At 39.9% G+C, this 26,184-nt stretch overlaps 1 protein-coding gene across 3 annotated transcripts in view; it reads left to right on the forward strand.

Moving 5' to 3' along the window:
• METTL8 (methyltransferase 8, tRNA N3-cytidine) overlaps positions 1–26,184 on the forward strand; it is a 94,155-nt gene that overhangs the window by 40,603 nt on the left and 27,368 nt on the right. For 2 of the 3 annotated variants that reach the window (XM_060177722.1, XM_060177720.1), the window contains exons 2-3: positions 1,328–1,482; positions 17,559–17,650. In XM_060177722.1, the coding sequence (XP_060033705.1) occupies positions 1,328–1,482; positions 17,559–17,650 (247 nt within the window). Of the gene's footprint in view, positions 1–1,327; positions 1,483–6,293; positions 6,459–17,558; positions 17,651–26,184 lie in introns of those variants that run through there. The other variant, XM_060177723.1, reaches the window with a different exon arrangement.

Here is a 26,184-nt window from a genome sequence, read left to right on the forward strand (position 1 = left end):
ACAGGTCCCAGAGTGATGTCTGGTGCTTTCTCTCTCTCTCCTATCCCTGTCATTAATAAACAATTAAAATATTTAAAAAATAGATGTCCATAGGTGTGGGTGTACATATTTCTTTAAAAGTCCTAGGAACTCTTTCTTCTCTACAGACAGTATGGAGACAAGCAGGAGCCATGGCGTTCGTCACTTGTTCTTCCCTTTCAGCTCTTGTGTTCATGTACTTGCTTGAATAAATTATTTGTTCAGTTGATTATATTTCAAGGAAGGTTGATTCTGCCTGCCATGGTAGTGATTTCCTTGAATGCATTCATCATTGCTTGATCAGAACTACTCATAATTCTTCAATGTTGGTACTTAGAATTGCCAAACTCATCGAAACTTGACGCTCCTTTAGCCTAGCCAATCATGGTAGACAAATATCTATCACTTAGAAAAAGATTCTGAGCATCTCCAACTCAAGATGAATATTTAGCTGCTTTATCATTACTAAACCTGACTCCATTCTTAGAAGTACACTTTTTCTGGTTTGTTAGAATTAAAAAATTGCTGGGATCACGTATTAGTATAATAATTATTTATTTAATTGATTTTCAATTTCAGCTCAGTCCTTGGAATGACATTTAGTTTGTTTTCTTAATTTGCTACTATGCTTGGGTCTAGTGGCCATAAAATATTCCCTAGAGAAAGAGAGAGACAGGCTAGGATATGGATTGACCTGCCAGTGCCCATGTTCAGCAGAGAAGCAATTATAGAACCCAGCCAGACCTTCCACCTTCTGCATCCCATAATGATGCTGGGTCCATGCTCCCAGAGAGATAAAGAATAGGAAAGCTATCAAGGGAGGGGATGAGATGCGGAGTTCTGGTGGTGGGAATTGTGTAGAATTGTACCCCTCTGATCCTCTGGTCTTGTCAAGTGTTTCCTTTCATAAATAAAAATTATTTAAAAAATATTCCCTAGAAATATGTTTGGCTAGAATTTCTAATACAAAATAACTTTAAAAGGTTATAAAAAAGACTTTTTGAGTACAGTATTCAGATTCTGGGCTTACATGCTTTGGCCATGTGCTACAATTAGTCGAAACCAAACCAAACAAAGTTGGTTAGAGCTTTGACTTACAGAAAATGTCTGCCACGGCTGCACATTCAAAATATTATTTTTCATTCTCTTGGCCTAAAAATACTATAGAAGAGAAACTATCACAATTATTATTATTACTAGTTTCTGTGTCCTTTCTCAGGTTGTAGGTCATTTGAACCAGCTTTTGGCCATTAGACAACAGCATACTGTTTAGTTCATATTGTCTGATTCATTCTCTATAACTTTCCAGGTACTGACTGGGATGAATGTGACTTGGAGGCATTCTATATCCTGTATAAGGATAAGAATGGTGCTACACAGACACCAAAGTGGTTTCCATCCTGTCGCCCCTCTGGGATCAAGAATTTTAACTGATCCAGCTAAAGTTTTTGAACACAACATGTGGTGAGCTACCTTTTTGTCTCTGATAATATTTATGTATTAAGCTTCACTGGTGATGTTATTTTTACTTACTGCCAAGAAAGGACTTTTATGTTATAGAGTTTTAAAAGCCAGGGCAACTTATCCTAACTTAAACTTTGCCAATTCTGAATTTCTTTGCAAATAGAATTAGAACCATGAAATGTCTCAAATGCTTTCCTCACTTTGGGACTTCTGTCAGACACTCCTGGCTCATCTCTGATACTGATTTATCAGTTTTATGGAAAGTGTGGTTGTCACTTTTCTAGGTACAGCCCTGCTCCTTACCCCATCGATCTTTGTTTTCGTCTTAGTCATAGATACGTCTTCAGTATCTGATACTAACTATGTGCACCGTGGAGAATGCACTGGTATAGACCCTACTCTGTGCTTTCAGATAATCCAGACTATATTTGGGTTGGTAGGTATTTATGGGGAGAAATTGATAATTTGCAATACAGTGCAGTTTTAAGGCAGAGAGGGAGAGAATGAGAATACAGGTGTTTTACCCAGAATGAGTCAAGAACTTCACTCATATGCAACCTCTTCAGTCCAATTTTTATTCTTGGAGAGACAGAGAATGAGGGGGTGGGGGAGACATGAATGCCAGTGAATGGGAGGTAGAAAGAGGTTGCAGGAGAAAACAAAAATTGCTTCACCAACCATGAAGTTTCCTTAGTGTTGTTCACAGTGTTCCCATGTGGTACCTAGCATTGAACTTGGGGCCTCACACATGGTAAGATAGGTAAGACATGTGCTTTACCTGCTAAGCCGTCTCCCAGACCCTCCCTAGTGAAGTTTTTATAAGGTATGTTGACCTATTAGAACAACTAAGTCATGCAAGACCACTTATTTTGTTACATTGTACAATTCTTTTAAATGTTTGGTTTATTATAGCATTATTTGAAATATAAAGAAATATTTCTTAGAGAAAATTGATACTAGGGTATTTTTATTTTTGCCTTCAGGCCCCTGTTCAATGCCTACAGCATACATATTTCTGCAATGATGACTTGGAGAGATCTAAGTAAAGTAAGGACATTCTAGGTGTGTAGGAACAGAGATGAACAGGAGAAGTCATACTTAGGAGACTATATACAGAATAGTTTGCCTAAATAATGGCTGTTCTTAGAGAATGGTGAACAATAATTTTGGACTGATACAGGCAAAGCGTGGGGCTGAGAACAAGATTGTACTTCAGAATTCATACTTACAGGGTAAGGCCTTCCAGAGCCACTGGAGAGAAATGGCATTATAAATAGTGTGCTAAGCATATTACTAACTGTACCACATATAGTAGCGTGTAGAACTAGAAGTTAAAAAAAGAAGAAGCTAATGAGAGTACAAAGGAAGAATAAACAGTATTCAGCACTTTTGTAGAATAAAAGGGAAAGGAAGGATTTGACTGAAATTTTGATGTAGATGATGGATAACAATAAGAAAATCAAGAGGTTAACTGATTTTTTATTTTGGAAGAAAATTGGTGGATTAGTTTTAGTTGTTTTGAATACAACTTGACTTGTGAGAGGGATATTCTATCAAAATATCCCAAACACAGACTTAACTACTGCATAGATGGAGTGGGGTTAGGGTCGAAGTTGTGAAGTTGGGTACTATATATATTCAGACAAAGCTATTATCTATTTTTTTAATGTTTATTTATTTATTCCCTTTTGTTGCCCTCATTTTATTGTTGTAGTTATTGACATCATTGTTATTGGATAGGACAGAGAGAAATGGAGAGAGGAGGGGAAGACAGAGAGAGGGAGAGAAAGATAGACACCTGCAGACCTGCTTTACCGCTTGTGACGCGACTCCCCTGCAGGTGGGGAGCCGGGGGCTCGAACTGGGATCGTTGTGCTGGTCCTTGCGCTTCTTGCCACCTGCACTTAACCTGCTGTGCTACTGCCCGACTCCCACAAAGCTATTATCTTAATAGCCTTGTGAGCAGGATCTCTAGGATTGGAGTGTGACTCATGGAGCTTCTATTGCAACCAAATACTAATTTTAAAAGGAATAGTTATGTTCTACATAATATGATAGCACCTAGCCACATGTGGTCATTAAAAACTTGAAACCTGGTAGTCTAAATCAAGTTGTGTGCAGACTGGGAGTATGGATTAACCAGTCAACGCCCATGGTCAGCGGTGAAGCAATTACAGAAGCCAGACCTTCCACCTTCTGCAACCCACAACGACCCTGGGTCCATGCTCCCAGAGGGATAGAGAATGGGAAAGCTCTCAGGGGAGGGGGTGGGATATGGAGATTGGGCGGTGGGAATTGTGTGGAGTTGTACCCCTCCTACCCTATGGTTTTGTTAATTAATCCTTTCTTAAATAAAAAAAAAAAAGAAAGAAAGAAAGAAAGAGAAAACAAGTAACCACTGTAAAACGACAAGCCTGAGGGGGCTGGGTGATGTCACACCTGGTTGAGTGCACATGTTACAATGTGAAAGGACACAGCTTCCAGCCCCCATCCCCCACATGCAGGGGGAAAGCTTTGCAAGTGATGAAGCAGTGCAGCAGGTGTCTCTCTGTCTCTCTCCCTCTCTATCATGCCCTTCCCTCTCAATTTATGGCTTTCTTTATCCAATAAATAAATAAAGATATTTATGGGCCACGCAGTGGTGCACCTCGTGAAGCGCACACATTACAGTGCTCAAGGGCCGGTTCAAGGCCGTGTCCACACCTGCAGGCAGAAAGCTTCACAAGTGGTGAAGCAGGTCTACAGGTATCTCGCACTCTCCCTCTCTATCACCCCTTCACTCTCAATTTCTGGCTATTTTTATCCAACAAATAAAGAGAATAAAAACAAATAAAAATAAAGATTAAAAAAAAAGTCCTTTAAAAAACCCAAAAATTCTAAGCCTGGATACAATTGCTCTTAAAGAACACATATACAGAGTGTGAAATATTGGAGTTTACATCTTTGTTCCAGTCACTGTTGCAGAAGGAATGAAAAGAATATCTTTTATTTCTAATGTAGTACTAAGGATTAAACTTGGAACCTGGAAAAAAAAACATTTCAAAACTTACTACAAAGTGCACTAGGGAGATAGCGCAGCAAATTATGCAACAGACTTTCATTAATGAGGCTCAGAGGGCTCAGGTTTAATCAACAGCACCACTGTAAGCTAGAGCTGAGCAGTGTCTTCATGTAAAGGGGGAAAAATACAACTTGCTGTAACATAACAAGGTAAATATATCATGAAAAAATTACCATGAATTACATGTTAATATCATATTTTGTGCTATACTGTTATGTAAAATATATCAATGAAATCCCACCTCTTTTCACTTATTTTATTTTTTTGTTGCCTCTGAGGCATCACTATTCTGGGCTGAGTTTTTTTTAGATAGAAAGGGAGAGACAAAGAGAGTGAGGGAAAGATACCACAGTACCAAAACTTCCTACAGTGTAGTGAAGGACGAACCCAGATGTGGGCATTTGGCAGATCAGGCACATTCTTGCTGACCTCACTTTGATTTTTTTTTTTTTTTTTTGAGCCAGAGCTTTGTGTAAGTGTGATTCGTTCAGACAGACAGAGGAGAGTCACACAGCTCAGAAAAGTCCTCCAGTAGCAGAGCAGGTCCTGTGTGGTTCTGTGACTCCAGGCCGGGCCATAACCAAAGTGAGGCACATCCCATATCTAGTAAGATATCTCTTCAGTCCGTTTTCTCCTTTTAAAAAATGTAGTCACTAGAAATTCTTTAATTTCTCATGTGGCTCACAGCATATGTTTTCAGAAAGTGGCTACATTTAACCATTTTTACTACCATCACCAACATGGGCAGTTATGGCAGCAATTAGACCTTGAAAGGAACTTCTGTTTCTAGGCAAGCTTCTCAATTGCCAGTTTTTCCCCTTTGTTGGATACTAGTGATTGATTTCAGCTGTATACATTCTGTTCTTCTATCTGCTACCATCTGCTCTTTTGCCTGAGGTTCCTACCTACCCATTTAAGTTCTGTTTTGTCATAGGCTGTCCAGGAAGCAAGGGTCATCTGGTTCAGTGCATCTCAAACACCGTGGACTAGTTTTGATCTGCGGCACAAGGGAATTCCTTGAGTAGTTACTATTTCACCAGGCCCTAGAGGTGTGACCCAGGAATCTGTAATTTTAAAAAACTCTTTTAGTATTCCTGTTGAGCAGTCAAGTTTAGGAACCATTGATCCAGTCCAGTGGTTTTCAAATGTTTCTTTAGCAGCAGAATTTTCCCCCAAGTGGCCTTAAGATGGAATCCCAATGTTGAAGAGGTAAAAACAACCTGCTCTGAAAGAGGCCTGGGGTATCTAACCTTCCTTTTTCTCTCCTGCTCCATCTCCCACATTCAAATGGCCTCCAGGACCTTCAGGGTTCTGTCAATCAAAATTTGATCCTCTTCCATAACATAACCCCAAGGGGCTATCCACTGTGCTGGAATTCCTCTAGGGAATTTTCTGCAAAGGCAGATACTACAGTAACAATAAAACCCATTTCATTCAAGTGAAGAGGTCATCAGTTACTTTACTTATCTCATATACCTCCGTCCCTTTTTTTCCTTATGGAGCCAAAGCCTTATGTATACTTGGAGCTGCTTTTTCATACATATGCACATACACATACACATACACATACACATACACATACACATACACATACACATACATATACATATATGTGAGATATGCCATAGTATCTCCAGCACCATAGTGGTTCCCATGTAGTGTCAGGGTTGAGTTCAGGGCTGCACACATGGCAAGGTCCATTCTCTGCCCGGTAAATTATCTTTATGTCCCTCCTCTGTTTGTTTTTTAGCCAGATCTCTGCTCAGCCCTGGATTCTGGTGGTGCTGGGGACTGAAGCTATGACCTTGGAGCACAAAGGAAGAAAGTCTTTTTGCATCACTACTGTGCTATCTCTCCTGCCTGCCTGTTCCCTTTTTAAATAGAAAGATAACAAGCTAAAATGAAGCCCAGAAAGGTGATTTATTTTCCCTTTTCCTTAAAGTTCAAAATCTGTGCAAAAGTTCACCTAGTTATAAGAGTTTTGTATTTTTTTTTTTTTAACAGGGTAAGTGGTGTGACAAAATAAATATTGTTTTGGGAGTGGGGTGGTAGCGCGGCGAGTTTAAGCGCACATGGCACAAAGCGCAAGGACCTGTGAAAGGATCCTGGTTCGAGCCTCCGGCTCCCTACCTGCAGGGGAGTCGCTTCACAGGCGGTGAAGCAGGTCTGCAGGTGTCTTTCTCTTCCTCTCTCTGTCTTCCCCATCTCTTTCCATTTCTCTCTGTCCTATCTAACAATGACGACATCTGTCCTATCTAACAATGACGACAACAACAATAATAACTACAACAATAAAAAAAAAGGGCAACAAAAGGGAAAATAAATAAAAAGAAATTTTTAAAAAGTATTGTTTTAGGAAAATTAATTTGACTGTCGTCAAGCTTGTTGGAGCTAGACATTATAGGAGAGATCTTATTTTTAATATTTTTTAAAAATATTTATTTTTGTTGTAGATATTGTTGTAGTTTTTGGTGTAGTTGTTGGATAAGATAGAGAGAAATGGAGAGAGAAGGGGAAGATGGGGAGAGAAAGACACCTGCAGACCTGCTTCACGGCTTGTGAAGCGACCCCCTGCGGGGCAGGTGGGGAGCCAGGGCCTCCAACCAGATTCCTTACACCTGTCCTTGTGCTTCGCGCTACGAGCGCTTAACCTGCTGTACTACCGCCCGACTCCCTATAAGAGAGCTCTTTTTTAGTGCCAGAAATCAAACCCAGGACCTAGCACATGAAAGGCCTGAACTCTGCCTGCTGAGCTACCTTCCTGCTACAAAAAGTCTTTATTTTTTAATAACAAATTACAGCTCCTTGTCTTCACAGCAATTCTGAGTTGGCTCAATCTTTTTTCATGTGATAGAGATTCTCAATAAATGTTTAATGAGAAAATTGAGTATTAATTTCTTGCAGCATCTGTGACCTCGATTTCATTTTGTGCCCAAATGGGAAAGCAATAGTTTTCTCTGTATTTGTAGAAACTGATTTACTAATAAAAAATAATCAACTGAAACATTTGTTACAACCTTAAAGAGAAGAGGAGGTAACTGGGAGTCAGACTTGTTTATTAGTGTCAGTAGCAGAAGCAATTTAATTGAAGTTATTTCAGTTATTAGCTGACATGTCAATAGCTATCACAACTATATTTCATCCATTTTAAAACTCACTTTTTTACCACTGATTAACATTTCTGTAATCATGATGTCTTACAATTGGTGACATCTTGGTTTTTTTTTTTTTTTTTGACATTTTGTAATTGGAGGTTTGCTTTTCTTTTTTACTGGTGCAAAACATAATGATAGGCTGGATAAAATAGAATATTTAGATTATATATTATGTAATATATAATATAAATCTATATAAGTATTATATATAATACTTTCAAATTACTTCATCTTATTGTACAGTGTTTTTGTTTTATTAATACAAAACTCGAAAGACAGAAAAAAATTAAATGACTTCCATTGACATACATCTATGTTCACCAGATAAAGTATTTTGCTATATAGAAAAGTGTTACGATTTTTTGAGTAGATGGGCAACAGCTATAGATAGGAAGTTGATTCACAATGAATTACATGCTCACATGTGGAAAAATATACCATATTAAAAAAAAACAAATTGGGGGCCGGGTGATAGCGCAGGGATTAAGCGCACATGGCATGAAGTGCAAGGGCATCCCACCTCCCAGTGTAACCACCATAGTTCTAACAAGTTTTAGAAATAGTTTGCGGGAGTCGGGCGGTAGCGCAGTGGGTTAAGTGCACATGGTGTAAAGCGCAAGGACCGGCATAAGGATCCCAGTTCAAGCCCCCAGCTCCCCACCTGCAGGGGAGTCGCTTCACAGGCGGTGAAACAGGTCTGCAGGTGTCTATCTTTCTCTCCCCTTCTCTGTCTTCCCCTCCTCTCTCCATTTCTCTCTGTCCTATCTAACAACGACGACGACGACAGCAATAAAAACAATAACAACAACAATAAAAACAAGGGCAACAAAAGGGAAAAAATAGCCCCCAGAAGCAGTGGATTTGTAGTGCAGGCACTGAGCCCCAGCAATAACCCTGGAAGCAAAAACAAACAAATAAATAAATAAAGCTTTTTTAAAAAAGAAAAAAAAAGATACAAATTAGGAGCGTGGCAGTGGTGCACCCAGTAAAGCATGTACCATGTGAAAGGACTCAAGTTCAAGGCCCTAGTCCACACCTGTAAGGGAGAAACTTCACAGGCAGTGGAGCAGTGCAGCAAGTGTTTCTCTCTCTGTCTCTGTCTCTCTCTCCTTATCTATCTCCCCCTTTTCTGTCATGTAAAAAAGAAAGGAGAAAAGATAAAAGAAAAAGAAAAGAAAAGAAAAGAACATTGGCCACCAGGACCAAGAGATTCATGGTACTGAACCCCAGAAATAACACTGGTGGCAAAAAATTAAAAAAAAAAAAAAGAAAGAAAAGAAAAAGAAAGACTACTAATTTAAAGAAGATACCTCTAGAGAGAGAGAGAAAAAAATCAAGACAATACATGATCCTGATAGGATTATGATTAGTACTACCTTATTATCTTTCTGGTAACTTTACATATATGATATGTTCTTTTATTTTCTCTACTGACTTTAACTATAATATATATGTAACTTATTTATATATAATTAAATAATAACAATTAAATGTATAATTATTAAGTATATATAACTTATTTTTAAGATGTTCTAGAGTAATGTTTTAAAACTATTTTGGTCCCAGACCCTTTTATACTCTTAAATCATTGAAGGTCCAATAAACCTTTTATGTGGATTAGATCTATTGATATTTTCTTTTATCTTTTATTTTTTTTTAATATTTATTTTTCCTTTTGTTGCCCTTTTTTATTGTTGTTGTAGTTATAACTGTTGTTGTTATTGATGTCGTTGTTAGCTAGGACAGAGAGAAATGGAGAGGGGAGAGGAAGACAGAGGGGGAGAGAAAGATAGACACCTGCAGACCTGCTTCACCGCCTTTGGAGTGACTCCCCTGCAGGTGGGGAGCAGGGAGCTCGAACCAGGATCCTTAAGCCAGTCCTTGCACTTCATGCCATATGCACTTAACCCTCTCGCTACCACCCTACTCCGGATCTGTTGGTATTTTCCATACTGGAAATAAAACGAGTTATTAAAATATTTATCAAGTCATTTAAAACAATAGTAATAAGTTATCACATAATAAAATTAATTGTAAATTTTACTGTAAATATATCTGCTCCCCCAAAATGTAGTGCAAAAGTGTCATTGTTTTAAAGGCTTATGAACCTCTTTGATGTCTGTCTTAATAGGGGAAAAAAAAAAAGCTGACTTCTTACAGTAATGAAATCTAATACAGTTATTTCTTCACTCTATTATTTCAATATCATTTTTATATTATCAATATGAATGTAGTCTTCTAGTTAGAATCCTTTCACAGTTTTAGGATCTGTTTTTTTTTTTTTTTTTCCCTCCAGGGTTATTGCCGGGCTCGGTGCCTGCACCGTGAATCCACCACTCCTGGAGGCCATTTTTTCCCCTTTTTGTTGCAGCCTCGTTGCGGTTATTATTGCCATTGTTGACGTTGCTTTGTTGTTGGATAGGACAGAGAGAAATGGAGAGAGGAGGGGAAGACAGAGAGGAGGAGAGAAAGATAGACACCTGCAGACCTGCTTCACCGCCTGTGAAGCGACTCCCCTGCAGGTGGGGAGCTGGGGTTCGAACCGGGATCCTTACGCCGCTCCCTGCGCTTTGCGCCACGTGCGCTTAACCCACTGCGCCACCGCCCGACTCGCCAGGGTCTGTTTTTTATGAGAAGAATGACTCTTAGTTCTGGCTGTTGGGGGTATTAAGAACGGAACCTAGGGCTTCTACTTTCAAATTCTATGTGCTATCTCCTTGGCCGAATATCTGATTTTTAAAAAGTTATTTATTTAGTAATGAGGGGAGAGAGAAAAGTAGAGCATCACTCTACATATTCAATGCTTGTGACCAAACTCAGGACCTCATACTTTTTTTTTTTTTTTTTCATTTTAGTGGTGGGTTACTGGCTTACATCACAGTGTGGTTGTTGACACATGGGTGTATTTTCTCAGCTTCCTGTGGTAGGTGTCTGTAGAGTAATATTACCCTCCAGCTTAGGTCTTTCTCCATCATCATACACCAAGACCCCCCAACACCCTCTTCATCTCTGTACATCCTATTTAGAGTCTTTCACTTTGGTGCAGTACACCCTACTCAGTACAAATTTTCTGTTCTTTCTTTCTTTCTTTCTTTCTTTTTCCTCCTTCCTTCCTTCCTTCCTTCCATTCTTTCTCTCTCTCTCTCTTTCTCTCTTTCTTTCTTTCATTCTTTTTTTTTTTTTTCTACCATAAAGTAGCAGGTCTGGTGGAAGTTTCCATAAATGCAACATGAGTATTTTATGTTTCTTTGGGGATTTTGAAATTCTACACTGGAAAAGTCTGTTCTATAAGGGCATAGAGCATAATAGTCCCCTTACTTGGTTAAGAAAATTAAGCAACTTAAATAATAATATAAGGAAGTTACAACAATTGAAGAAATAACTAAAACTAATAAGTATTCAGGAAGAAGCAAGTTGAACTAATTAATAGTTTAGAAGAAGTGCTTTAAGAAAAAGACCACTTATATTCCCATTGTCCCACACCTTGGATCTCTTTAAGAAAGTGGTTTTTTTTTCTTACAGATTGTAGTTATTCATAGATGAGAAATGTGTCACCAGCTTTTGTAATACTAATTTTTCAGTAAATGATTTACTGCCTTTAATATAACAGTCTTGTAATAATATTCTGTTTAAATGTATATAACTTGTATTTGTGCATACAGTATAAAAAGTATAGTTCCCAGTTCTAAATTATAAAGTTAAAAATAAAAAAAACCTTTACTAATCTCTATACTAAAGCAAGGAATAAAGCTGTTTAATGACTATTTGGATTTTAAATGATTGGGTTTTATTTGAAATGATGCTGGTTAATTTTTTTTAATCTAAAAAATCTAACTTTTATATATCATTTGCTTTTCCTGTGACTTTGGTATACCAGTTTTAATCCTTCCTAAAAGAAAGCTGCCTCTCACCTTTCAATGTTGTATTTATAGCCAAGTCACAGTATACCCTCTTATATCTGATTGCACAAACATGGCTTAAAATAGTAGCACGCTTATCATACTTTCACCCGAGGCAACTCCTTGTTCTATCACTGATACCCCCCTCTTTCCTCCATACTTGGTTTTGTTTTGAGAACCTGGATCCATTTATCACGTGAGCTTGCTCCTCTTTCTCCTAGATCTAGTTAATTTCTAGGACCCGCCTATAGTTACAGCGTCCCTCTTTCTTTTTCTTCCTTTCTGTTTTCCAGTGTTAGCACTTTGATTTTGGTACTCGTTACTGCTAGAGTCTTCTAGTTGCTCTCCTACCCCATCTGTACATGAGAGTGTCTTTCACACCACAAAGCTGCCAATATCTGAAATCCACCTCATTTCCTAGCCCGCAACGTCATCTGCTGTTACCTAGAGAACGAATCTAAATGAACTTCTTCCTTATTTCTTATGTAAGCTGTCCATATTCTCAGTTTCATGCACATCTCTGTCAACATCAGTCATCATGATGCACCTCAAGTTTTTTTTTCCTTATTTACTCATATCACATCAGTGAAAAAGCTACAAATATATAAATAAAGTTAGGGATTTTCCTAGTTACCAAGAGAGAATGTGGAACTTGAATTTTGGATGTGTGATTTCTTTTTATTGTTTAGAAAAATGTTTACCACATGATTCTATCAATACACATGGAAAAAACATTTGCCAAGATTTAACACCCATTTAAAGATGCTTAAGAAACTGGGAAGAAAAGGAACATTCTTCAACATAACAAAGCCAGTACACTAAACCCACAACCAGTATTTTTCTCAATGGAGAAAAAAATGAAAGCCTTTTCCCTAACATGCAGAAATAAACAAGGTTGTCTGGTCACACCACTACAGTTCAATGTAGTTTTGTTTTCCAGAACAATTTGTTAAGAAAAGGATATTAGGGGGCTGGGCACTAGCACAACGGGTTAAGTGCACATGGTGCAAAGCTCAAGGACCCGCATAAGGATCCCGGTTCTAGCCCCCAGCTCCTCACCTGCAGAGGGGTTGCTTCACAGGCAGTGAAACAGGTCTGCAGGTGTCTATCTTTCTCTCCTCTTCTATGTCTTCCCTTCTCTCAATTTCTCTCTGGGCTATCCAACAGCAACAACAGCTATAACAACAATAACAATAACAACCACAAGGGCAACAAAAATGGGAAAAATAGCCTCCAGCAGTGGATTCATAGTGCTGGCACCGAGCCCCAGTGATAACCCTGGAGGCGAAAGAAAGAAAGAAAGAAAGGGAGGGAGGAAGGGAGAGAGAGAGAAAGAAAAGGATATTAAAGAATCCAAATTGAAAAAGCAAGAAGCTAAACTATCACTATTTGCAGATGACATGACACTTACATAGAAAGTCTCCACCAAAAGCTATTAGAAACTCAATTCAGGGCCAGCAAAAAACTCACTTGGATAGTGTGCTGCATTGCCATGTGGGTCCCATGTCTGAGCCCAGCTCCCACCACAATGAAGGAAACTTGGGTTCTATGTCTTCTTTCACCCTCCCTCTCCCCCACCCCTACTCCTGCCTCTGTCTCTCTTTAAAAAAATAATCAGTGCATTCAGTAAAATAGCAGGATACAAAATCAATATACATAAAACTGGCATCTTTGCAAATGCCACAAATCATGAGTCAGAAGAAAAGAAAATGAAGTAAGCAATCCACTTCACAACTGAACCCCCTCCCCCCCCAAAAAAAAGACAGAATACCCTGGAGTAAGAGTTAAAAGACTTCTGCAGTGAAAATTATAAGATGCTATTAAGGGGCTGGGCAGTGGCGCACCTGGTTGAGTGCACGTGTTACAGCGCACAAGGACCTAGGTTCGAGCCCCGGTCCCCACATTCAGGTGGAAAGCCTTGCAAGTGGTAAAGCAGCATTGCAGGTGTGTCTCTGTCTCTTTCCCTCCCTATCTTCCCTACCCTCTCAATTTCTGACAGTCTCTATCCAATAAATAAATAAATAAATAAATAAAATGAAGAATATAGAAGTTTAAAAAATAAGATGCTACTAAAAAAAAGAGACACACAAAAAGAAATGGGGGGTACCTCCTGTTCATTGATTGGAAGAAGAATATTTTTTTTCCCCCAGAGCACTTTTCAGCTGCTTTTTTTTTCAATCTGATTGCCAATTTGAAGTCATTTTATTTTATTTTGTTTTGTTTTATTTTATTATAAAAAGGAAACACTGACAAAACCATAGGACAAGAGGGATACAACTCCACACAATTCCCACCACCAGAACTCCATATCCCATCCCCTCCCTAGTGGTGCTGGGGATTAAACCTAGGACCTTAGGCATGAAAGTTTTTTGCATAACCATTATACTATCTCCCAGACTTGAAGAATAAATAGTTTATGTTTTCTTTAAGGAAATAATGATTTAAAAGACAGTCATTGTCATAATCTCATTCTTCTGTGATGGTGTCTGCTCACCATTCCTACTGCTAACTCAGGTCCTCCCCCTCCATTGTGTATTGGGTCACTGGGGCCCTCTCACCTCTCACCTCTTCTCTGCCCATCCTTGGCCTTGCCACAATAGACCGTATATTGTCCAGTTTTCACCCTGAATTTATACCTTTACCTCCTTGTTTCTTAAATTCTACCTGCAAGTGAGAGATCATCTGGTATCTGTCCTTGTCCTCTTGACTGATATCACTTAACATGTTTCCTTCAAATTCTGTCCATGATGAGGCAAAGGAGATGATTTCAATGTCTTTTTTGAATTGAAAGTTAACTATTTATAGTGCAGTCAATAGCACACAGGCACAACACTTCATCTACTCATAATTGGTTTCTAGGTGTCTGAGAGTCACTCCCCCAGCCTAGGGCACCTCCTCCTATGTCATCATTTTGAATAGTTGAGTAGTTATTTCATTGTTTATTTATACAACAACTTTCTTAGCCATTCATCTGTTGTTGGGAATCTGAGTTATTTCCATGTTTGGCTTGTTATAAATAGCACTGACATGAACATAGTGTACAGAGATCTCTTTGAATAGATTTTCTTTTCTCTTTGGATAAATACCGAGGGGAGAATGTTGTTAAGGTAACCATTATACCTAAAACTACTTATGGATTCAGTGCAATCCCTATCAAAATTGCAATTATTTGCTTCAAGGAAATAGGACAAACAATTGTAAAATTTGTGTGAAGTCACAAAGAACCATGAATAGACAAACCAATTCTGAGAGAAAAGGAAAAAAAAAAAAAAAAAAAAAAGCAAAAACCAGTCAAGGTATTATACTTCCTGTCTTCCAAGTATAATTCAAATAGTAGCAATTAAAACAGAGTGAACAAAAAACAGGTACTCACATTGATGGGCCATAACAGAGGGCCTAGAAATAAAACCACCTATCTATGAAAATTTAATAGATGACAAAGAAGCCAAAATCATTTAATGGGGAAAATAAAGGAAAGTGAACAAAAGATGTTGGGCAAACTCGATAGCCACATAAGAAGTTTGAAAGTAGACCATAACTTACCACCACATACCAAAAATATTTTTTAAAATCATCTTACTGGGGAGGATAGTATTTCTAGTACATTTGTCCCAGGTGGGTACAGTTTCTCCTATCTCCATGATAGCAGTCTGCAGAGCACTCCCACACCCAACTTTGATCCTTTTTCATGACTTGCACCAGGACTCCAACAATTTCTCCAGACCCTTTCATTCTTCCCTTTCCCAGAGTCCTTGTAGGGTACAGTATGCCACACTCAACCCACATTTTATTGTGTTTTCCCCTTTCTTCTTTCTTAAGTTCTACCTGTCTGCAAGCCCATTCAGTACTCATCCTTCTCCTTTTGGCTAATGACATTTAACATGATTTCATCAAGTTCATTCCAAGATAAGGCAAAGGAGATGCCCATATCATTTATTTATTTTTATTTTTTAAAGTTATTTAATAATGATCAACAAGACTGTGGGATAAGAGGGGTACAATTCCATACATTTCTCACCACCAAAATCCTCTCCCCTCCATTGTAAGGTTCCATATTCTTTATCCCTCTAGAAGTATGGACCAAAGATTTGTACGGGGTGCACAAGGTGGGAGGTCTGGCTTCTGTACTGAGAGAGATCGAGGTGGGAGGGGAGATACAGTGGAAGAGAGAAACTTAGACACCTGCAGACCTGCTTCACTACTTGTGAAGCATTCCTCCTGCAGGTGGTAACTTTATCATTTTTTTAAAAATACTTATTTATATATTTTGGATAGGGACAGAGAGAAATCATGAGGGAACAGAAATAGGGAGAGAGAAGGAGAGACATCTTCAGCCCTGCTTCACCAATAATGAAGCTTCCTTCCTGCAGGTAGGGACTGAGGCCTTGAATCCTGGTCCTTACGCACTATAATAAGAGCATTCAACCAGGTGCACCACCACCAGACCCTGACCTTATCTGAGAAGTAGTACGTTGTATATAAGAACCACAGCTTTCAAAAATAAAGAAAGAAACAAAAATAAATAAAGGGGAAAAAATAAAGAAGAACCCCAACTGTCTCAGCCACTTATCCGTTGTTGGGCATCCAGGTTGCTTCCAAGTTTGAGGTATTACAAATTGTGCTGTGAACATAAGTATACTTAGATCTCTTCAGATCTATGCACTTTCAGTCTTTGTTCCCTTTGCATAAATTCACTGGAGAGAAATTACTAGGAATCATATACCAAGGTTAACTCAAAGTAGATTCAAGACTTTGATATTAAACCTGAAACTATAAAATGCATAGAAAAAAAAATCATTGGTAAAACACCTTAGGACCTTAGTATCAAAGATGTATTTGGGCATCCAACCTCATGGACAAGAGAAATTAACGAAAGAATAAGCAAATATGACTACTTAAGATAAAAAAGCTTTCACACATCAGGAGCTGGGTGGTGGCACAGTTGGTACATACATTATCATGAGCAATGCCCTGGGTTCAAGTAGCGGAAGCTTCACAACTGTGAAGCAGTGTTTCATGTGTCTTTCCTTCTCTCTGTCTCTCTCCCTTGCTCTCTCATCCTTTATAAAAACAGAAAGAAAAAGAAAAAATGGCTGTGTGAAGTTGTTTAGGCATCAAGCTCCAGTAATAATCTTGACGGAGGAAAACAGAACAAAGCAGAATACCTTTCACATATTGGAAGCAACTTCCACAAAGTATTTTAATACAAGTAATACAAAATAGTACATTGTACCTTTAATATATATGTGTATATTAAAGGTTTCATTTATCTATTAATGAGGAAGATAGGAGGAGAGAGAAAGAACCAGACATCACTCTGGCACATGTGCTGTCGGGGATCGAACTCAGGACTGAGAGTCCAAAGCTCTATCACTGCGCTACCTCCTGGTCCACTATTAATATATTTTTATAGAGTGCCATTAAAAACACTGCTAAAGAATTCTCCTCAGGCCCCTGGAAAATGGCTCAAGTTGGTGGAGTGCAAGAATTGCCTGCCCAAGACTTCTGGTTTGATCCAAGTATTGCATATACCAGAGTGGTACTCTGGTTTCCCTGTCTTTCTTTCTCATGGGAAACTTTCCCTATCCCATATGAAGTAAGTAAATTTTTTATTAAAAAATAATATTCTCCCTAAATTAACCAAAAGGCAAATAAATTTAGCCTTAGTGTGAACACAGTAAACCGTACAACATCCAAATAAATATTCACCATACAACTCCTGGAACATTACTCTCCCAGTCATTTCCAAAAGGTGACTGGGACTACAGTATACCCAGATTTTACCAGAGAACCGTGATATTTCTGTTGTTGTCCCCGCACTATCAGAAGGCACATCTGACACATTTGACATGGCATCGATTTGCATCCCATGTCTAAGGTAGATAAAAACCGTGTACCTTGCCATTCTTTTTCTACCACCTCCAACCATGCGGCCTGTTTATTATTTTTATTCTTTGATAGGGATCATATGCAGTGGTCTAAGGAAGAAGAAGAAGAAGCCAGGAAAAATGTAATGGAAAACTCAGCTGTGCAAGTCACTCTAGAAGAGCAAGGTAGGCACTAATTTTTTTTTCTTATTTATTTTACCTTTTGCTGCCCTTGTTTTTCATTGTTGTGGTTATTATTGTTGTTGTTATTGCTGTTGTCGTTATTGTATAGGACAGAGAGAAATGGAGAGAAGAGGGGGAGACAGGGGGAGAAAAAGATAGACACCTACAAACTGCTTCACCACCTGTGAAGTGATTCCCCCACAGGTGGGGAGCCGGGGGCTTGAACCAGGATCCTTAGGCTGGTCCTTGCACTTTGCACCACCTGCGCTGAACCCGCTGTGCTACCGCCTGACTCTCTAATTTTTTTTTATTAGTGATTTAATAATGACCAACAAGATTGTGGGATAAGAGGGGTACGATTGCACACAATTCCCACCACCAGAATTCACATCCCTCCTGTTGGATGGAAGATTCCCTATTCTTTAACCCTCTGGGACTGTCGACCCAGGATCATTATGGGGTGCAGGAAGTGGAAGCTTCTGACTTCTGTAATTGCTTCTCTGCTGGACATGAGCATTGGTAGGTTGATCCATACCCCCAGCCTGTTTCTATCTCCAGAGCCCTAGTCGGGCACAGATGGTTTAATAATCAGGAACCTAAAGATAAGAATATCCAGATGAGATTAGAGGTCTTCATGTTGGAAGACGCTAGGAAGTCTATTTGACGTATAGTCCAAGGGGCCCATAACTTTACTAATTTACCTGAGCCAGATAGCTAGCATGCAAGTGGGCTGAACATATTGTCTGGGGAGATGGTGTTGGGTTGGAAATAGGGCTAGAAAACTGGATCAGGCCAGAGAGTAGCTCCTGAATATGGGAAAAGTATATAAGTACTGTTAACTGTAAACCCCATTGATCTGACCTAGAGCCCATGTCTATCCATGGTAGGCACTAATTTTATAGCTTCGAGAACCTGACTTTTGATTGTCCTTGCATTGGTTCACTCTACACTTTAATTTCTTTTCTTCATAATTTTGTTACTACTTTGAAAAGTGTCGTGCTGCGACGTGGAGGAGAGAGAGAGAGGAGAGCCGCAGCGGAGAGGGAGCACAATTCTTTATTAGCACCGGCACCTCAGAGTTGGGTGAGAGTGCAGCAGTTCGGGCCACATGGAGCTAGCCAAAATGGCCGCCTCGTGCTGCACCCTTCCCTGAGTCTAATCACAGAAGTGAAAAGCAGGCAAGAGAGCGAGGGGCGGAAGAAGAGGGCTTTATAGGGCAAAAAACCGGGAGTGATGAGCTGGGACAGGATTGGTTGGGAAAGGCACTCCGAGAATGTCCCAACTCTCATGGGAACTGGCAATAGCTTGAGGGGACAACATGGCAGATGTGACTGCATCTGCACAATTTCCCCGCAGAAAAGTCTTTAGCTTCTACAACTATGCCAATCCACATGCACCATGTAGGTAAATTTCCAGTTATTCCACAGTACAGTCTGACCTACATTAATGAAATAAACCATATATTCATTTGCTTTTTCTTATTCTTTTGGTAGTAGAATCATTATTTTTTCTTTCTGGCAGATTCACATGGGTGGCTTCTCATATCGTTAAAATAAGAAACTGAGGGAGTCTGGCAGTAGCATAGCAGGTTAAGTACATGTGGCGTGAAGCACAAGGATGGCATAAGGATTCCAGTTTAAGCCCCTGGCTCCCCCCCCCCCCCCCCCCCCCCCCCCCGTGCAAGGGAGTCACTTGACAGGTGGTGAAGCAGGTCTGCAGGTGTCTTATCTTTCTCTTCCCCTCTGTCTTTCCCTCCTCTCTCCATTTCTCTCTGTCCTAACAATGACGACATCATCAACAATAATAACTACAACAACAATAAAAAACAAGGGCAATAAAAAGGGAAAAATAAATATAAATAAATATAAAAAATAAGAAATTGAAACATAACTTTTAAATTTCTTTGCACTATGCATCATATACCATTATGCATCTCATTTCAACAATTTAAAAACTTTGAGTGAAGATGATAAAATCATATCAAAATGTTGGTCTTTTAAGATAAACCAAACATACATTTCAATAAAGATTAAGATATTTCTTTTGGAGGTCTTTAATATTTAGGATTCAATTTAGGATAAAATCTTTCTAACCTTCAAAAGTAACTTCCAGAAAAATTCATTACATCTGTAACTTATATAGTATTGTGATGCATTGTATTTACATTTAAAAGAATTTATGAAGAAAAGAAGTTGATCTATGCTAATATTACAAAACCAGAAAATATCAGGCATTGGTGAGGATATGATATCGATAAATAAAATTCTTATGCAGTGTTGGAATCATAAGATAATACAACCTCTATGGAAAAGAGGGTTCCTCAAATAATTAATAATGAAACTACCATATGATCTAGTATTCCTCCAGGTAGATAAGCAAAAGAATCGAAAGCAGGAAAGAGTGGAACCAGGGTAACTGAATAGAGAGGACCTGTGCCTTCCTCTGCCAACGGTAGTAGCAAAACTACAGCAATACAAGGAAAACCTACATAGAAAAAGACCTGAATTTCAAACAAGCCACCATAGTGTAGGACAAAAGGTGAGCATCCAGGCAGTAGGTTCACAGAGATATCTTCCCTCGGGGGGGGGGGGGGGGAAGCCCCTCACCATTACAACAAACTATAATCAGGAAGAGATCTCAGTTGTACAGGACTGTAATTGATTTGCAGGGGACAGGTTGTATCAAAGTCTCAGCACCCCATACCCCGATCTGATTATGGTTTTGTGCCTACAACTTTACAACAGTGGGGAACTGAAAGTTGTAAACTAGGTGGGACATATCGGCATCCTTATTTAAGACTTCTGTAGAGATGGAAACCGTAACGCATTTCAGTTTTCATAAGAGAAGAACCTGGAGGTGGATTCTAGTAGGAGCCTCCATTTCAAATCCACCACCTCACAGGTTCTGTTCCCCACAGTCTGCTGAGCACTTGGAACTTCAGAATTCTGACCAGTACCCAGATTGGCTCAACCTTAGGTTAGGAATGTAGCCTCTGTTAAGCACTGTGACTGTGAAGCGCTGGTCATTGCCCAGACTTAATGTAAACACAGACCCCTGCAGGTTCAGGTCCTTATAGCGCACCAAACATAATGAGAAAGCAGGGGGAATTACCATGGACCAAGACGGCAACTTGAAGAAAACCCCAACTCAACAGAGCCATGTTAGCTTCTTTTTTTATTTTTTTAAATATATATTTATGTATTCTTTTTTGTTGCCCTTGTGGTAGTTATTATTGTTGTTATTGATGTTGTCCTTGTTGGGTAGGACAGAGAGAAATGTAGAGGAGGGGAAGACAGAGAAGGGAAGAGAAAGATAGACACCTGCAGACCTGCTTTACCACCTGTGAAGCGACTCCCCTGCAGGTGGGGAGCCTGGGGCTTGAACTCAGATTCTTACACTGGTCCTTGCACTTTGCACCACCTGCGCTTAACCCGCTGCACTACCATGCGACTCCCTGCCATATCAGCTTCTTCTTTTTTTAAATATATATATATATATTTATTTATTTTCCTTTTTGTTGCCCTTGTTTTATTGTTGTAGTTATTGATGTAGTCGTTATTGGATAGGACAGAGAGAAATAGAGAGAGGAGGGGAAGACAGAGGGGGAGAGAAAGATAGACACCTGCAGACCTGCTTCACTGCCTGTTAAGCGACTCCCCTGCAGGTGGGGTGCCGGGGCTCGAACCCAGATCCTCACTCAGGTCCTTGTACTTCGTGCCACATGCGTTTAACCCACTGCACTACCGCCCGACTCCCCCAAGCTTCTTAAAAGAGAACTTTAAAGCTATAGTCCTGATGGTGCTCACTAAAACGAAAAGTTCACTGAAAGAAAGTTTCCATAAAGTCAGAAATTATGAGGGGAAAGTATGAGAAATCACAACACATTTCAGAAAGAGAAAGAATACAATAAGAATCCACCAGGAGAAAGACAAAAGTCAAAGTTCAAAGGGATAAGCAGAACGATGGGTAGAGGAAACCAGAAAAATGTACGTAAAAAGAAAAATAGAACTAAAACTAATAAAGATAATATAAAAACGCTATGAGACAACAATAAACAGGAACAACATTGACATCACAGGTGTGCCAGAAAAAAGGAGAAAGTAACAGAATGTTTATTGGAAGAAGCAAGGGCGCAGCGGGTTAAGCGCACGTGGCGCAAAGCGCAAGGACAGTCGTAGGGATCCCGGTTGGAGCCCCGGCTCCCCACCTGCAGGGGGGTCGCTTCACAGGCGGTGAAGCAGGTCTGCAGGTGTCTGTCTTTCTCTCCCCGTCTCTGTCTTCCCCTCCTCTCTCCATTTCTCTCTGTCCTATCCAACAACAACGACAGCAGCAACAACAATAATAACAACAACAACAACGGCAACAAAAGGGGAAAATGGCCTCCAGGAGCAGTAGATTTCTAGCGCAGGCTCCGAACCCCAGCAATAATCCTGGAGACAAAAAATAAAAAGTAATGACTGAGAAGCCTAGGAAATAGTTCACCTGGTAGAGCACACACTTTACCATGCAAGATGACCCAGGTTTGAGACCCTGGCCACCACAAAGGAGCACATTCATGGGTAAAGCCTTGTGAGTGGTAGAGTGTTGCTGAGATGTCTCTCTTCACTGTCTCTCTATCTTTTTTCTCTCTCATTCCCCTTCTACCTTAAAAAAAAAAAAGTCCACTTAGAGCTATGAACCAATGCAGGCATGGGGCCCCAGCAATAACTCTGGTAAAAGAAGAAAAAAAAAAAAGGTTGAGAATTTCCCCTAAGAGTTTCAAACAAACAAAATAAACCCAAACTGAAACACAGCATAACATACAATAATTAAAACAGTAAAGGAAAAAAAATTTAAAATACAGAAGGAATTTTAAAAACAAGAAGAGCCCAGAGTCATTTATAAGAGAACCCCAGCAGGATTCTCAGATGGTTTTTCTTTTTTTTAAATATTCATTCATTCATTCATTCATTTAATGGATAGAGACAAACTGAGAGGGAAGGGGGTTATAAAGAGGGACAAAGAAAGAGAGAAACCTGCAACACTGCTTCACTGCTCACATGGAAGGTTCAGCCTGGGAATCTTGTTTGAGGAGTTTGATTCCAAGCAGGGTGAGGTGGGGGCTCTTTTGGGCTGTTCCTATTTCCCAAATAAGCCACCTCTGGCCTGGGGGATGGTTTTGGGGGGTTCAGTGGGATACTCACCACCCAGCTCTCCTTTGTCCTTTTCAGCACCCTTTTGGCAATTTTCATAGATGGGTTGTAATTTCCCACCATGGTTTCTCTTTGTCCTCTCTTCTATGGCTTCTCTCCTACTGGCCTGGACATCATGCTTCCATGTAGAATTGCCAGAATTTGAAGCGATTATTTTGAGGAGAATCAACCAAGATGTTGTCTTCAAGCAGCCATCTTGACTCTACCTCTCACTTTCCCTCCTCCAGGCAAGGGCACGGGGTTTGAGCCCAGGTCTTTGCATATTGTAATACGTGCACCACTGTCTAGCTCCTCTCAAATGATTTTTCTTTTAAAATATTTATTTATTTATTATTGAATAGAGACAGAAAAATTGAGAGAGAAGGGGGAAGTGGGGTGGGTGGCAGTACCACAGCGGGTTCAGCGTACATGGCACAAAGCGCAAGGACTGACTTAAATATCCCAGTTGGAGAACCCGGTTCCCCACCTGCAGGGGGGTCACTTCACAAGCAGTGAAGCAGGTCTACAGGTGTCTATCTCTTTTGCTCTCTTTTTTCCCCTCCTCTCTCGATTTCTCTCTGTCCTATCCAACAATGATACAATGACAATAACAATCACAACTACAATAAACAAAAGGGCAACAAAAGGGAAAAAATAGCCTCCAGGAGCAGTGGATTTGTGGTATAGGCACTGAGCCCCAGCGATAACCCTGGAGGCAGAAGAAAAGAGAGAGAGAGACAGAGAGAGGGAGAGAGGAGGGAGAGAGATAGCTGCAGCCCTGCTTCACTGCTCCTGAAGCTTTCCTCTTACATGTGGGGACCAAGGGCTTGAGCCCAGATCCTTGTGCATTGTAACATGCACTCAACTGGGTGCACCAGTGTTCAGCACCCCTACTCACAATAGGCAAAAGAAAGAAGGAAGCCACATATCCATTGGCATTTAGTTAAACAGAATATAAGGACCTGGAGCTTGAACCTGGGTCCCTGTGCATTGTAACATGTATACTCTACCACGGTGTTCTACCACTCGATCCCTTATTTTACTTAATTTTAAAAATAAATTTCTTTAAAGTGAGTCAGTTCTTTTAAAAAATAGTTTATTGAACTACCAAATACACACAGAAATGTATAGAACTCATAAAAGAAGTTTCACAAAGCTCAACAAATTTTCCCAGCATCTACATCATGAAGCAGAATGTGACCAGTAACCCAGAAGTTTCTTCATGCTCTGTCTCAAATATAATACTGTTTCCAAGCTTTCAGATTCTGCAAAGAGCAACCACTGCTATGGCTTCCAGCAGTACAGATTGCTTTGACAGGACAATTTGAGGGTCATCTTTTCTCAGTCATTGTCAGAGTAGTAAAGCCAGTATCAGCAAATGACACTAATTGACCAAATCTACTCACTGCCTGTTTTTGTAAACGAAGGGTTTATTGGAGCACAGACACAACTTTTGCTAACACACTGTCTATGACTACTTTGGAGCTTTTCTGCAATGCTGATTAGTTGCAGCAGAGATCACATGTAGCCCACAAAGACTATGTACTGTGTGGTTCTCCTTAGACACATTTTGCCAACCCTTAAGATATAATTTTGCTTTCAGATTGATCAGCTGTCTTGGAACTCCCCAGAGGAAGATATTTGCATTCTTCCATGAAGCATAGTGAAAAAAAAAAACATCAATTCTATTAGTAGTTAGCTATTGCTCCAGTGGCTTTAGTCTACAATGGAGGCTACAATTTGAAGTGAAAGTAGCTATGGAAACTGAGTTAATGAGATAGCCCTTGTCATTTGCCCTCAGCCAGTAAAGGGGACAGACTGCTTTATCGTATCCTCTGGCATCATTTGCTAATCCTGAGAGCTAGTTCTCTTCCATTCTTAAAGCATGCATATATCTTGGAGGGTGGACAGGGGAGAAGACCACCTGATCTACAGCAGTGCCATTCTATTTTTATGAGCTCTGACCATGCAATCCCTGAGTGGGATACGGCCAGGGAGTGATGGGACTGGATTTGAGGGCGCATACCAGTGGCAATTTTGCTTACAAAACCAGCCAACATTTTGCATTCCTTTGCAGAAACTCTTGTTACACTGTTTCCGAGGAAGTATAATTTTGCTTCTTTGCCAACAGCTGCACAGACATATTTTCCACATTACTCAAGCTTCTGCTAGTGACCACCTGGATTTGGCAGCCTAAACTGAATTAAAAGTTATCAGTCATCTTAATTTGTTTCCAGGAAGTTAAAAATTATCCACAATATATTTCCTGATAATATGAAAAACCAGGACTTTTGATGGTGCTTTTTAAAAATATATATATATTTTCTGTTTAGAACATAAATAGTTGAGCAGTGATGCTAATGTTCCTGTAAAGTGTGCTGTACATGGCTGCCTACTTTGACCTATTTATGTTAACAATGAACTTGAGTGAAGCTAATGAGAAGGTTATTTTGGGGCCTTGGAAACCGCAGTAAAGGAAAATGACAGTTCCCACAGAACCATAGTGTGACTGAAATAGAAAGGTGGTGACTGGCCTCTCTCTATAGAAGCAGGAAAGGCAGGCTGGAGAGGACTGAAGTTATTGCTTTGAAGCATTTGGTTTGCTTATTAGCATGTCCAGTCTCTTTCTGAGCGAGTTTTCCAGCTGCTGTGGAGACACAGAACAAAAGATTCCATTTTGAAATGACTCAAAGTTACTGAGGTTTCTGCTCAATCTCTCTGCCCCCTCTCTAACACTGCTCATTGCCTAGGATGTCAGACATGGTCAGATCTGCAACAGAGAGAGAAACACACAAGGAAGGTGACCATTTCATTACACTGAAGCAGGAAAGCACAGAGCAACAACTGAGGCAGCGGTGAAGGAAGCCAGAAGGAAGACTTTCATTCTGAGCAACATGTTAGTGACAGGACATGACAACACTAGGGAGAAATACCTATCCAGCAGCCCAGTCCAGCATCTGCCAAGGGATCATTGACCTACTAATCTGCAGAAGCACATGATGAGGCTTCTGATTTGATATTTAATGTCTCCAACGAATATGGGTCAAAGTGTAATAGATCCATTTAAAAGTTCTAACCTCAAACTTTGTGGTAACCCACAGAAAGCTCAAATCTGGTTCTCTGCCCAGTGCCAGTTAAATGCCATTATTCTCTTTGAACGAGCTCCTCCCCCCCCAGTCACAAAGTTCTCTCTTACACAGGCTATTATAAGGCATGAGCACTGTTTATTGATCTTATCTCACTTATTGTAATGCCACCAGAAGGAAATACTGGCTGTTCTCTGAGGCTGACCAACTCTTGGGCACATTTCTTGTGGTCTCTGTTTATGGCAGTCTCTCATGCCACTCCCACTTCCCATTTCTCATT

The sequence above is a fragment of the Erinaceus europaeus genome, chromosome 18 (assembly GCF_950295315.1).
Source record: "Erinaceus europaeus chromosome 18, mEriEur2.1, whole genome shotgun sequence".
Taxonomy (NCBI): domain Eukaryota; kingdom Metazoa; phylum Chordata; class Mammalia; order Eulipotyphla; family Erinaceidae; genus Erinaceus; species Erinaceus europaeus.